The sequence below is a fragment of the Megalops cyprinoides genome, chromosome 8, assembly GCF_013368585.1.
Source record: "Megalops cyprinoides isolate fMegCyp1 chromosome 8, fMegCyp1.pri, whole genome shotgun sequence".
Lineage (NCBI taxonomy): Eukaryota > Metazoa > Chordata > Actinopteri > Elopiformes > Megalopidae > Megalops > Megalops cyprinoides.
In genome coordinates, this window is record NC_050590.1 from 38209165 (window position 1) to 38224135 (window position 14971).

Sequence of the window (14971 nt, forward strand, 5' to 3'; positions counted from 1 at the left end):
AGTATAACATGGAGATAAACAGAATACCACAGTATTTTATGTATTGAAATATTTAATCACACCCAGAAACGCAGAATTGAAGTATTTCGATAACTCAGGCGGTATTAAGATTCTCGTAGTTTTCACCGCCACATTTGCTGCACTTGCTAACGTTAAATCACTGTTTCCTCAAAGCTAACATTAGCTAGAATTTTTCCGATTTGGGAGTCAGAACTGTTATGCTGCTTATGTTGCAATGTATGTGAATCTGAATTGAAAAATAATATTGCATTTGTGGAACATTTTATGTGGAAAAGTGGTGGGTTTAGAACGAATGTTGCTTTTTTGCGTCATTTGTAAACACCCGTTCTAATCTACTATTGTAATCACACCAGTTTGACTGTATGCGGGAAAGGGTTAAGAGCAGTAGTAATGCACACACATACATTTGAGGCATTTATCTGCATTCATTTTGCAGCTAGTCATGCAGATGTCATCTATAGCAATGAATGACTGTCATACTAAGACACAGGACTAAGAAGTCACTGCTTTACAGATTTTTACATGTACTTGTAAGCCTTCATGTAAGCCTTCCTGAAGGAAGATGATTATTTACGTTTACAAAGAAAAAAAAAAATTAAAAGTAATGTATAATCAACACACCTATACATACTCCAGCTTGATTTACCAAATGTAGACCAGTATGACAGATAACACCTAAAAACTCATCAGTCCTAATTTGAATGAATTCTTCTGTAGTTTAGTATAGCTCTTCAGATCTAAGATTACATAGTATGTACTGTAGGATAGTAGGGTACACATCAGTGTTGCTTTTAAGAATCATTCCTTAGTACCATAAAACACAATGCCTTATGTTAATGTTGCTCCCTAACCCAAAATTCGAAGCCAGATTGGTTGGTATCTAACAGGTCATTCTGGGAGAGGAAAGCAGAAACCTGGGTGAAAACAACTCGTTCAAGAGTTTTAGATAGGAAAGGGAGGAGAGGGACCAGTCTGTAGTTTTGTATTAGTGAGGGGTTAAGTGTAGGCTTTAGTGTGGGGTTACTCAAGCCTGCTTAAATGCACTGGGGAAAGTACCAGTAGTAAGTGATGTGTTGATGATGTGTGTGAGCGCAGGTAAGAGTGTGGGAGAGATAGTTTGTAGTTTATGGGAGGGGTTAGGGTCTGGGGGCAGGTGGTGGGATGGAGAGGAGAAGCTTGGAGACATCAGCCTCAGAGATGGGAGAATGTGGACGGGAATGTGTTGTGCATGGGTAGAAACTGGCTGTGAATGTGTGGAGTAGAGAACTGACTGCTGATTGCTTCCACCTTTTTAGTGAAAAAAGTGCCAAAATCAAGAGCAGTCAAGAGAGGTAGTGGGTGGAGGGCAGAGGAGAGAGGTGAGTGTTGTGAACAGTTTGTGGGTGTCTGAAGTGCTGTTGATTTTGTCCTGGTAGTAAGTGGCCTTGGCAGTGGAGTTGCTGGAGGAGAATGAGGAGAGAACAGATTGATATTTGCTCAGAGCAGCTGGGTCTCTCCATTTGCATGATTTCTTCTTAGCTGCCCTGAGCCTGGTCCAATGGTTACAGAGAACCTCAGTAAATCAGGGGCTGGAGGGTGACACACGTGCTGGCCTGGAGGAGAGAGGGCTGATGCTGTCGAGGCAGGAGGTTAGGGTGGAGCAGAGAGTGTCAGTGGCGTCATCTATGTCAAGTGAGGAGAAGTGGTTGGAACAGGGGAGAGAGAAGTAGAGATCTGGGAGGAAAAGTGAGTGGGTGAGAGGGAACGGAGGTTGCGGTGAAAGGAAATGAGAGGAGAGGTTAGTGGACATGGAGGGAGACACAGTAAACTGAATTAAGAAGTGATCAAACGTGTAGAGGAGTCACAAGGAGATTGGAGGTCCAGATGGTTGCCTGCTTTGTGAGTCACTGGGGTGCAGAGATGTTTCAGGTTGAAGGAGGCCAAAAGTGGAAGGGAGTCTGCAGTCTGAGTTTTGTTGAGGTGAATGTTCAGGTCGCCAAGTATCACAAGCAGGCTGCTGTGTTCAGGGAGGGAGGACAGTAACACACCCAGCTCTTCCTTGAAGTTCCCCAGCTGGCCTGGTGGATGATATATTACAACAAAATAGATTTTGTCTGGTGCAGTAATAGTGATTGCATGGTGTTTGAGGGAGGTGCTGTTGCATAAAGAAGAGAAAGGGGTGAATTTTTAGGTGTTGGAAATCAGCAAACCTGTTCCACCTCCCCGCCCAGTTGGATGAGAAGTGTGGGAGAAGGCAAAGTTGGCAGAGAGAGCCATAGGAGTGTTAGTGTTCTGTACACAGATCTAGGTCTCAGTCAAAGCAAGGCCTTGGAGAGAGGACTGGGTGGCAAAGGCAGGAATGAAATCATCTTTGTTAACCACGGACTGGCAGTTCCAGAACCCAGGGGTGTACCTGAGGAAACAGGGAGAGGCCTCAGGTTTTCCAGATTTCATTTCCTGTTATGAATGAAATGAGAGCTGCATCTGTGGTGAACAATAGGGATATTCGTTACTTGCTGCCGGGAAAGCATAAATAAGGGAAGGAAAAGAAAAGTGAACTTAGCCTAGGAGTGGGCGGTTTAAACGGTATAGAAAGTACACAGGTATGAATTTGCCCTACGGTATGGATTTTGCCTATACCATGCTAACCGGTAGAGCCCTCACAGATCTAGGTGTAACTTCATCGAAAAGACACGATACTAAGCTTTATCTACATACACAAATCTTTGCTGACCTGACAGATTAATCTTTTCTGAAGTATTAAAATATTGTCCAGGACACCGTGAGCCCGACGGCTGAATAGCCTATGGGACACCGTGAGTTTGCACTACTGTCAGACGAGCACCCATTCTCTCTCGCTCTCGCTCACACACACACACACACACACACACACACACACACACAAAGCAGTAGCCTAACGTCACAAAATGTAGCCTACATACAACAACGTGACAAAACCCTTCAAAATCTCTATGCCCCACTATAATGGCCACCCATTAAAAGTCTATCTGCATGTTATTTTCTTTTAATAATAATGTGTTATTCTCTTTCCATTACTCTTGAATTATGCTATGCATTGTGTGTGCTATCAGTTGATTATATTGTATAAGGAAGATCGATAGGACGTCCTCACAGGCCAAGTGGTAGGGATGAGGGGAAATTAGTGTGTGTATGCAGGTGAACATGGTGTTCAGGCTCATGAGATGTGGGTGGTTGCAAAAGGATTGCTTTTTACTTCGTTCGTCGGAGTGGTGAGATTGCAGGTTGCTCCTTTTTGAACTGCGGCTTCTCACTCCTTCTTTGTCACAAACTTTGACATCGGAGGCATGCCCAGTGTGTGAGCCGTATGAGGGGACCCCCAGGTTCAGTTGACTCAGGTGTGTGAGGGACCCCAGAGATGGGTGAAGCTCGGTGTGAGGGACCCCAGAGATGGGTGAAGCATCTTTGAGTGGGGCACCCTGGGATGGGAGAAGTACGGTGGGGATGCGTGAGGGATGCCTTGGTGTATGAAGCGCTTGGGTGTGCTTCCCGAAGGGGAGGGCAGTGTGACAGAGTGCCGTCACTACGGTTGAGTGTGCGCTCTGACTGCCATACTAACGAGCCTGGCTCTTTGGCGTCGCGGTCAAAATCACATGGTTGGTACACCGTAGACCCGGGTTCGAGGGCGGGTGAGGTGACTGCTCTTGCCCTTCGCTACACAAAGATAAAAATAAACTGAAAATTGCAATAACTAAAATGACCACATTTGGCATTACAGATTATCTCTTAGGGTCACATTTGAGCTGCAGCGTGTGTACAAGGGTGTGCACGTTCGAATGAGACGGTGTACGGGAGACAGGGCCTACTAAAAGGGAGCTAATATTAACGTTGTGGGTAAATTTCTCTATGGTTATCTTATTTGTGTGATAAAGTTAGCAAAACTACTGTGAAGTGCAAACTGTGTGCTGCATATTTTTATTTTAATAACTCGACTTCCATGATGATGATGAGGCCAAATGAAGAAACATCAAAGCGGCAAACAGGTATTTTCAGCTTTGCCATGACGTCCCGACATACAGTGCACCTGCAAGCGAGCTAAAGTTTAATTGCGTGAACGGTTGCTTAAATGACGAGTGTAATTCAGAAGGGCTGAGCTTTATGCTTGGCTTTCTCAGTCTTCAAGTGCCCCCATAAATGTTCAATGGGGTTGAGGTCAGGTGACTGTGGAGGAAAGTCCATGACAGTCAGGACTCCTTGGTCTTCTTTGGTCTTCAAGTAGTTCTTACAAAGCTTTGAGGTGTGTTTGGGGTCATTATCCTGCTGCAGTATGAATCCTTCTCCACAAAGATGCAAACCAGAGGGTATGGCATGTCTCTGAAGAATGGAGTGGTACTTCTCCTTGATCAGGGTGTAGACAATTCGGTGCAGGTATCCAACTCCAGAGTAGGCAAAACACCCCCAGACTTGAACATTCCCACCACCATGTTTCACTGTCGGTTTGATACACTGCGGTATCATTCTCTTTCCTGTTCGTCTCCTTACATACACCCTGTTACTGCCATAAATCTCAAATTTGGATTAATCAGTAAATAGGACTTTTCCCAGTCATCCACTGTGAAATGCTGGTATTTCTTAGCCCACCCCAAGCATTTGGCCTTGTTTCACCCTCCTGAGAAGTGGTTAAGAAACTGCTACTCATCCTCTGAGACCACTACAAGACAGCTTTCTTTTGACAGTACTTTTGTTGATTGGAGTCTTGCGTTCTTTATTTAGCAAATTCTGTATCTGTGATGAAGTTGCTTTTCTATCTCTCAGGGAATTAAGCTTGATGTATTGATCTTCTGATGGCGTGGTCACTTTTGGCCTGCCTGCCTTTGGATACAACTGATGCAGTTTCTGCAAAGCCTTTCAGAGTTACATGCACTGCCCCCTTAGAAACCTTTAGTCTAGCTGTGATTTGACGCTGAGAAAGCCCCTCTTTGCTTAGATTAACAATTTGATATCTAACACTTTCACTTGTTCTGATGCCATTTTTCCCACTATCACAATGCTACTTAATAAGCAATGATCTGCTGGAAACTTGAGGCAAAGCCATATTTAAAACAGGTGAACACTGGCTGCAAGTTGAGTTACTTGAACGAGCCTCTGATGAGTAGATCAAATCCACTTGAGTGTCATCTGAACGCATGCTTCAATGGAGAGGATGCAACTCAAGGAAATCTGACCTTTTGTACAAAGGAGTTAATTTGGTCAATCCGCCAGATCTGCTTAAATTTGATTGCTTACCTAGAAATAGTGGAGAATCTTAAATATTTCTACTTCATTTTACATGACATAACTTGTGTTTTTAAATGTTTCTGAATCCTCAAACTTTTTGATTATTTCCAGGTTTACGTGAAAATATTAGATTTTCAATGTGGTCTCAGACATTTGGACCCCACTGTGTGTGTATATATATATATATATATATATATATATATATATATATATATGTGTGTGTGTGGCACGTAGGCTTTTATGTGCATTGGAAAATTTGTGTCTATGTGGTGCATTCACGATTACCCCCTTGATCGTACGTTATGGTTGTCTGTGTCTCTGCCGTTATTGTGTCTGTCTGCCGTCCACGCGCTGTGGATTGGCAGCGGGTGCAGTTAGGAAGCTCGGGCTGGGTTCTTGAGTTGGCTGTTGGAGACGAGACCGCTGAAGTTCCAGCCCAGCTCACTGCTGAAACGTTTGTTTTCTTGTTTCAGATTTACATCCAATATTAAATGTGTTGCACCAGATTGAGCTTTGAGATTCTTTCTGTGCCTGTAACATATACACACATATAATTTTCTATATCCAAGTAGATTGTATGCCTATACAAATCAGCTAGCTATCACCTGGTAGCACGATTCCTAAGTCTCGTAACACCCCCCCCCCCTCGCTTTTTTCCCCCCTTCGGATCTACACTGATGTCATACATGGCCTCTCTGGAATCCAATTGACAGAAATCCGTCTTAGCAACAGAGAACTTTAATCCTGAGTCAGTTCTTATTTTCACTTTGTGCAGCTTGATTTTATTGTATTTCAAGTGTTTTTCAGAGATGGAAGTTACCTGAGAAAAGGTTTTGTATTTGTTTCTATTTATTATTGCAGTTTTGCACCACAAAAATGTTCTTAAAATATCTTTGTACTATGTGAAATATGTCCTAGTAATACAGTTAAGAGTACAGTAATAGCTGCCATGCAGTTGCCATACCAGTGCTTTACCCCTTCAGAAGCATTTATATTGAAATTTTAAAAAAAATGAATATACCAGGATATATACCGTTACTGTCCGTGCTATAAATTATACCGTGATATGAATTTTAGGCCATACTGCCCAGCCCTAACTTAGCCATTTATAAAGTGCCTAGTCGGTGCCCTTGCACCGCTAGACTCGCAGGTCTTTACACAGATGGGTCTTCATAGGCAGTGCAGATGAAATCTTTACATTTACATTTATTCATTTGGCAGACGCTTAGGTCTGGTTACAGTTAACTGTAACCAGCAGCAGTGGGTACAGCAGCAGTGCCCCAGCGGGGATTGAACCGGCAACCTTTTGGTTACAAGTCCTGCTCCTTAACCACTATGCTACACTGCTAGCTACTAGCTATGCAAAATATGTTAAGCAAGTGTAGTGTAATTTGCGTAGGCTACACTACAATCATACTCTTACCATTCTAGTGTTTTGGTATGATTGCATTGTATAGATAAAAGGAATATATTATCTTTAGGATACTGGAAGTAATGCAGTCCAGCAAGTCCAGTGGATGCCAAACTCATTGAAACTGAAATGTTGTAATGGCAGACTATTTTGAAGACTCTGGATACTGTATGCATTTACCTGAAATGTATTAATCCTGGATTTTAACCTGGATCTCAACACCCAGACCAGAACTAAAATGGAAAAATGTATCGTTTGATTTGTATGAAGGTAAATTATTGATTCACAAGCTAACGATTCGATTCCATCTGATTCGATTCCAATTCGATATCGATTCGATAAGAATGAGACATGAAATACTAAAATATTACTAAAATAATACTACTGATAATACTACTAATAATAATAATAATACTAAAAGCTCTAAAGGGAACACAAATTTACAAATGCAGAGTCACTGCAGATTGTGAAAATCACTAAAGAAAAAGCCAAAGGCTTGTACAGTCATGCGCCGCTTAACGTCCATTCGGACAACGTCCGTTGGCATATACGTCCGTAGTCCCATAAGGTTATAATAAAGTTTAAAAATCCTGAATGTAGAACGGGATGTAGTGGACGTAACCGGACGTAGTGAAGACAATGCTTCCCGCACGCAACACGTCTATCTCATGTGTCATGGAAATAAAGCGATTGCGCTGCCAGGCGTATATACCGTATAATACATATGTCTTGATAGTCATATTAAATGCCTATGCTAATGTCTTATGTAGCCTATGCACTGTACTGTACTTTCTATCATTGTTTTAATGTGAACTTTGAATACTTACAATTAAAAGGTGTACCGTATAACAGTGTATGCTTCGACTTGTAAGCAGCAGCATCCAATCTCGTGCCTATTCCATATAGGTTTGCTAAGTATATAGTATATTGTTGGCACAACGTCCAAATCACATAATGTCCTATTTCACGTATCGTGGACGTTAAGCGACGCATGGCTGTATACCAAAATCTTTTTACTTGAAGAACACATGGGTATAGTTCCTTAAAAACAAAACCAACCTGTATCATTGCCTACTTATTAATGACATGAAGCAGCAATGTGTTTGCATCAGTTAGCTCAGGGAAAGCTGGTTTGCAGCTATGTAGGAGTATACACCAATGAGTCAAAACATTATGACCACCTGCCTAATATGCTGTTGGTCCTCCGTGTGCCGTCAAAACAGCGCCAACCCGCCACGGCATGGACTCTACAAGAGCCTTGAAGGTGTCCTGTGGTATCTGGCACCAAAACATTAGCAGCAGATCCTTCAAGTTCTGTAAGTTGTGAGGTGGAGCTGCCATGGATCGGACATGTTGGTCCAGCACATTCCGAAGGTGCTCAATCGATTGAGATATGGAGAATTTGGAGGCCAGGGCAACACCTTGAACACTTCATCATGTTCCTCAAACCATTCCCGAACAATGTGTGCAGTGTGGCAGGGTGCATTATCCTGCTGAAAGAGGCCACTGCCATCAGGGAATACCATTGCCATGAAGGGGTGTACCTGGTCTGCAACGATATTTAGGTAGGTGGCACGTGTCAAATTGACGTCCACATGAATGGCTGGACCCAGGGTTTCCCAGCAGAACATTGCCCAGAGCATCACCACCGACTTGTCGTCTTCCCACAGTGCATCATGGTGCCATCAGTTCCCCAGGTAAACAGCGCACACGTAAACGGCCATCCACATTATCTAAAAGAAAGCGGGACTCATCGGACCAAGCGACCTTCTTCCACTGCTCCAAGGTCCAGCCCCACGCTCACATGCCCATTGTAGGCGCTTTCGATGGTGGACATGGGTGATCACGGGCACTCTAACCGGTCTGTGGCTACGCAGCCCCATATGCAGCAGGGTGCGATGCACTGTGTGTTGTGACACATTCCTCCCGTAACTGTCATTTAAAATTATCTGTGACTTGTGCCACAGTAGACCTTCTGTCGGTTCGGACCAGACGGGATTGCCTTTGTTGCCCTCGTGCATCGATGAGCCTTGGGCGCCCAAGACCCTATCACCGGTTTGTGGTTCGGACCACTGCCGGTAGGTACTCACCACTGCTGACCAGGAGCACCTCACAAGCCTTGCCATTTCAGAGATGCTCTGACCCAGTCGTCTGGCCATAACAATTTGGCCCTTGTCAAAGTCGCTCAGGTCTCCTGCCCATTTCTTCTGCATCCAACACGTTGACTACAAGAACTGATTGTTCGCTTACCATCTAATCTACCCAGACCTTGACATGTGCCCTTGTTTGGAGATGATCAACGTTATTCGGTTCACCTGTGAGTGGTCATAATGTTTTGGCTCATCAGTGTATGTTGTGGCTAAAATTTATACTAATGTGTCCTGAGTGGCTGAGGCTAGGCTTCCTTTGATTTGGCAGGTCCCTGCAAGGTTATTGGATCATGTCAGTGGAGCAGCCCCTTTCTTCTAATGAGCAGTTCCTTCACTGTGGTTCATTGTGTGACATACAGGGTAAAAATAGTCTCTGGCTGTATGCAAGCATTGAAATAATTCATTTTGTAGAGGTTGTGTAGAGGCTGCTGTGGTTACATGAGCGCTATGTACAGTTAGCTGTTCCAGGGTTGTGTAAAGGGGAAAAGCATATTAGCATAAAAGCACACTTACTGTGTCCCTCTAATATATGGCCTTTTTCACAGCATGGGGGTCTATGACGAGAAGAAGGAAACATGCGGGACCATCTGTCTGAAGTACCTGCTCTTCACATTCAATTTCCTCTTCTGGGTGAGTCTGGGTGCCTCACTTTTTGTGTTTGTGTGTATGTGACTGTCTGTGCTTCATTTTGTGTGTGTGTGTGTTTTGCTGTCTGTCTGTATGTCTGTCCTTCTGTCTATATATGTCTTTCTAGGATGGACTTTTTTTTCCTGCTTGTCTGTGTGTTTCACTGCCTCTGTCCAGCCTCTTTTGAGGGTAGATAATACCATCTTTGCATTTTTCAGTATCTTTATGTACTGTACAACTGAATTACTGTCAGGGTGTCTTTGCATGTACCTTTAAGGATAGGGTATCTGTGAATATTCTCACCTATGTTTTTTTTTTTTTAAACATTTTTATTCAAAAATGGTAAAACATTACAGAACAATTCACTCAGGATACATTGCCTTTTTTTAAACCCATCCCACTCCAACCCATACTGCCTCATAATTTAAAAAAAGGGGGGGACACACATCAGATACAGAAATTCTGTACAGTGGGTGAAACAGTTAGGGCCTTGCATTATCTTCAACTCTCATTACTCTGAGGGGAGAGTCTTAAGCCTTTCAAAGTACAATATCAAGGGATTCCAAGTTTTCAGGAATGTTTTAGTTGATCCTCTAATGAAATACTTTTTCTAATTTTAGGAATAACATCAGATCACTAAGCCAAAATGATGTTTTTGGTGATTTAAGAGATTTCCATTCTAACAGTATTCTTCTCTCAGCCAAAAGGGAAGCAAAGGCAAATGTGTTTTTCTTATTGCTTGTCATTAAGTCCTCATCTACTAATACTCCAAAAATGGCCATTTCTGCACTGGGTTTTACATTTGTATCAAAGGCTTCATTCAAGATTTTACAAACGGATGACCAAAAGCCTCTCAACCTAGAACAAGTCCAAAACATATGGGCCATGTCCGGTTTGGCAGTGTGACAACGGTCACACCTGTCATCGGTATCAGGGTGTATTTTCGAAAGTTTTGATTTGGTGTGATAAACTTGCTTAAAGACTTTAAACTATATCAGATTGAGACGGGCACAGGAGGTTGTTCCATTGACTCGACTCTGAGCACAGTCCCAGGTTGCATTAGAAATTTCTACCCTGAGTTCTTCAGCCCATTCAGTTCTGATTTTATCTAGTGACGTTTGGAGAGAGATGATTGTATTTGATATATTTGCAATCTGGCCTTTTCTTTGTACAGGAATTTGTAAGATATTATCCAAACCTGAAACTGATGGTAAGGTGGGGAAGGTTGAACTCAAGGTCTGAATAAAACAATGGACCTGAAAGTATCGAAATAGATCCGCTCGTTGTAGTTAAAATTTTTCAGAAAGAGTATTGGAACTGGCAAAAAGACCATCTATGTAAAAATCTTTACACCTAGCAAGACCAACTCTGTGCCACTGTGTAAAAGTGAGATCTAATTTGGCTGCAGGGAAGAGATGATTATTGCAGATAGGGCTTTGCATAGAGAAATCAGTAAGTTTGAATTTTTGTCTGAATTGTGCCCATATTTTGAGTGTGGAAATTACTACAGGACATGAGGTATGCAGTGCTGGTGGAAAAGGTAATTCCGCTGTGATTAGAGCAGAGAGGGATGTTGACATACAGGAGTTTGCCTCAACTTTACACCATTCCGCTTCTGGAGACTGAAACCAACATATAATTTTTTGTAAATTTGCTGCCCAATAATAATTCCTAAGATCTGGGAGCGCTAAGCCACCCTGTATCCAATTTCTCTCCAGGAACTCTCCTAGGATTTTTACCATCCCATAGAAATGTAAAAATCAACTTATCTATTGACTGAAAAAAGGATTTCGACAGAAAGCCTGGAAGACACTGAAACAAGTACAAGAATCTAGGTAGTACATTCATCTTTATACAATTAATTCTGCCTGTAAGAGATAAGTGTAGTGCCATCCATCTCTGGAAGTCTGATTTTAGTTCACTGATGAGGGGTTTAAAATTCTCATCATAGAGATCAGAGAAGGCACGAGTGACGTATATTCCTAAGTATTTAAAGCCAGATTTGGACAAACGGAAAGGTAACTCGTCTGAAATCTGAAGAGCTAGATTGTTCATTGGAAAGCATTCACTTTTAGAAAGATTTAATTTGTAACCAGAGAAACTTCCAATTTCACATAGCATTCCTACAATATCAAGGACACACGACACTGGGTCTGATATGTACAACAGTAAGTCATCTGCATAAAAAGAAACTCTGTGGTCCATTCCCATCCTATGGATTCCATGTACAGATTGTGATGTTCTCAACATAATTGATAAGGGCTCTATAGCTAAAGCAAATAAAAATGGGCTGAGAGGACATCCCTGCCGCGTGCCCCTTGACAGCGGGAAAGACCTTAATTTATTGGTTATCACTGACGCTTTTGGGGAGGTATATAACAGGTGAATCCAAGAAATAAATTTGGGACCGAAACCAAATCTCTCTAGCACTGCAAATAGATAACCCCATTCAATTCTGTCAAATGCTTTCTCTGCGTCCAAGGAGATAACCACTTCTGGAATGTCCCTGGACGCGGAGGAATGCACTACATTGAGAAGTTTACGGATATTCGTAAAAGAGTGACGGTCTCCCATGAAACCTATTTGGTCTGTTGAAATCACATGGGGCAATCACATTTTCCAGTCTCGAGGCGAGACGTCTGGCCAGTATTTTGACATCTTACGTTTAAAAGTTAGAGTGGCCGATATGACCCACATTCAAGTGGATCCTTTCCTGGTTTCAGGAGAAATATAACGGTTGCCTCCGTTAGACTTGACGGTAATTTTGTTTGACTTAACAAATGTTTGAACATCTCGAAAAGGATAGGAGCAAGTTTAGCAGAAGATTTTTTATAAAACTCTACTGGATAGCCATCCGGCCCAGGGGTTTTACCACTCTAAGGGTTCATCCAGGTTGTCTTTAAATGCAGCATCTATCATGGGGATATCTAAATTGTCTAAAAACTTTAGCATGTTTGAGTTGTCGTCTGGGAATTCTAATGTATACAGTTCTGTATAGTATTTTTTAAAAGTATCATTAATTTCAAATGGATCTATTGTTGATAACTGTGAGGCATTGTGAATCTGCGGGATCATACAAGATGCTGATTTGCATTTCAATTGATGAGCTAACAAGCAGCCTGCATTTTCTACATATTCATAGTAGTTGCTCAATTTTTTGTGTTGATAACAAGTCATACTGAGTTTTCAGACTGATTCCTTCTTTGTATAATTCTGGTGTTGGGGTTATGGAGTACTGGTGGTCTATTTTTATTATAAAGTCAATGAGTTCTTGCTTTCTGTTTCCTTGCTTTATTATGTGATATGGAGTATGATATAATCTCTCCTTTTATTACAACTTTCAGTGTCTCCCATAAAATGGATGGCGCAATTGAGTCTGAACTATTAGTTAACAAAAAATCATCAACTGCCTTAGATATGAATACCACAATGGCAGTATATTCTGTTTTCTTTACTGCAGGGAGGAGTGTTTTATCTATATAAAAAAAATCTATTCTGCTCTATGTATGGTGAATGTGCGGAAAGTATGAGTATTGTTTTTTTATGTGGGTAGAGAAACCTCCATTCGTCTACTACACAACCAGTTCGATCCATGAATTCGCAAAGAGCCTGGGACACTTAAGAATGTGCTTAAGTTTTAGGGTTTGAGCACTCTTTTGCTGGATCGGTCACAGTATTCAGATCTCCAGCGAGAATCAGACTATGTGAATTTAAATTAGGTAATAGGGAAATAAGTTTATTAATGAAGCCAACATCATCACAGTTTTGGGCATATATACTTGCAAGAACCACTGGGGTGTGAAGGAGATAACCAGATACTATTATAAATCGTCCCTGGGGGTCTGAGATGGTTTGTGAGGCAGTAAATAATCTTTTTATGGATTAATATCGCCCCCTGCGCCTTAGTATTTAAGTTAGAATGAAAAGTTTGTCCTACCCAATTTTTCCTGAGTCTGACTTGGTCTCCTACGGTTAAATGCGTTTCTTGTAAAAATGCTATTTCTGTGTTTAGCCTTAAAATGAGAAAATATGAACGCAGGCAAACTGCAGGCCCCCTTCCAAATCTTGAATCTTCCGGTAGACCATCGACTCCTGATTCTTAACTTTAATTAATGAGAGCCTCCGACCTCCTGACAGTTATAGTAATTTTTTAAACCATGTTGAATTAACCAGTTTTAACAGCCATCTCAAATAATGAACATGAGCGGTAACGTAGCCTACAATGATAATAAACTATAGCTAATGCTAGTCAGCCAAGGTAGTTAGTTTTAGCCAGCAACTACCTCTACAACACAAACCTAGCTAGAGTTGTCTTCATCTTAAAGCGGAAATGAAGCACTGAATAATGTGAGCGTTTATCGGTTGCTTTTGATGTTGGGTAAGATATCGTTGTACAATTAAACCTGAAATTCAAGTAGTTTAGCTGGAAAATGATGTAGTATTTCAGATTTTCGCCACAAGGGTGCAGCCATCTTTGAACAAGCCCAGATGTGACATCACCCGCATGGTTACTTGCGGAGCCGCTCTGGTCTTTGTTGGTTTCTGTGGATGTTGCTTGTTATCGCTACTATAGATAGAACGGGGGAAAAGAGCATGCCGTAAGAATAGACTAAAATTAATTGTTACGACTTGTAGCCACTTCCTTTTTATTAACGCTAACTAAAACGAGACAAGTTTTCATTGTTAGCTGTGTGCCGTTATCACGGCAAGCAAGCAAAAGGGCACACAGCTAACAATGAAAACTTGTGGTTGTGAAGTGTCTCATAAACAATAATCAGCTATCACCTCTATTGTTCCCTCGGAATAAATCGGTAATTTCCGTTGTAAGAATAGTGAAAATTTTTATTATTACGACAATGAACGGCATCCAAGTCCGAAAATAACCTCTGCGGAGGTAATTTCCGTACACGCCCGGGATGCATTAAAGATGCCGACAACCCTGAGGAATGTCTGCCCTGTGTAGAAATCGAGGTGACCCCTAGCCCAGCAATACTAGGCCGGCTGGGGTTATGCTTGGTTAGTCTCCAGCTTGAGGTGGGCTAAGTGACCCCCACAAGACACATAGAACAAATTGCCGTAAAAATGCAAACTTCTTCTTACAACAGGACAATGTCTGCTATTGTCGTAAAAACAGACCGCATTTTATTCTTATGACAACTTGGTATACATGTTCACGTCGTAAGAATAGTGAAAATTTTTATTATTGCGACAATGAACGGCATCAAAGTCCGAAAATAACCTCTGCGCATGCGCCACCGGAAATCCAAAAATTCTCCCCTGCCAGGGATTTCATTGCAGCCAGATGGCTTTGAAAGCTATCCACAGTCTCTCGTATGGCATTCACAGTTGCTTGCAAAGGGCCAATTGATTCTTGGATTAGGATGGAAATGTCTTCTCGCAGACTGACACACTCAGCGAGTAGTGAGAACCGAGGTTCAAATCTAATACACAACGCAGTAAGAGACCACCCATTACACTAGCTTGCTAGCAACAGTATTTCATGTTGTAGGCGGAGCAGTGGACAGTC

General features: G+C 42.0%; 1 protein-coding gene across 3 annotated transcripts in view; it reads left to right on the plus strand.

Annotated features, from left to right (window-relative positions):
• Nucleotides 1-14971, plus strand: part of cd151 (CD151 molecule) — a 44745-nt gene that overhangs the window by 10428 nt on the left and 19346 nt on the right. For all 3 annotated transcript variants that reach the window (XM_036535167.1, XM_036535166.1, XM_036535168.1), the window contains exon 2: nucleotides 9363-9447. In XM_036535167.1, the coding sequence (XP_036391060.1) occupies nucleotides 9364-9447 (84 nt within the window). In that variant the 5' untranslated portion in view covers nucleotide 9363. The remainder of the gene's footprint in view (nucleotides 1-9362; nucleotides 9448-14971) is intronic.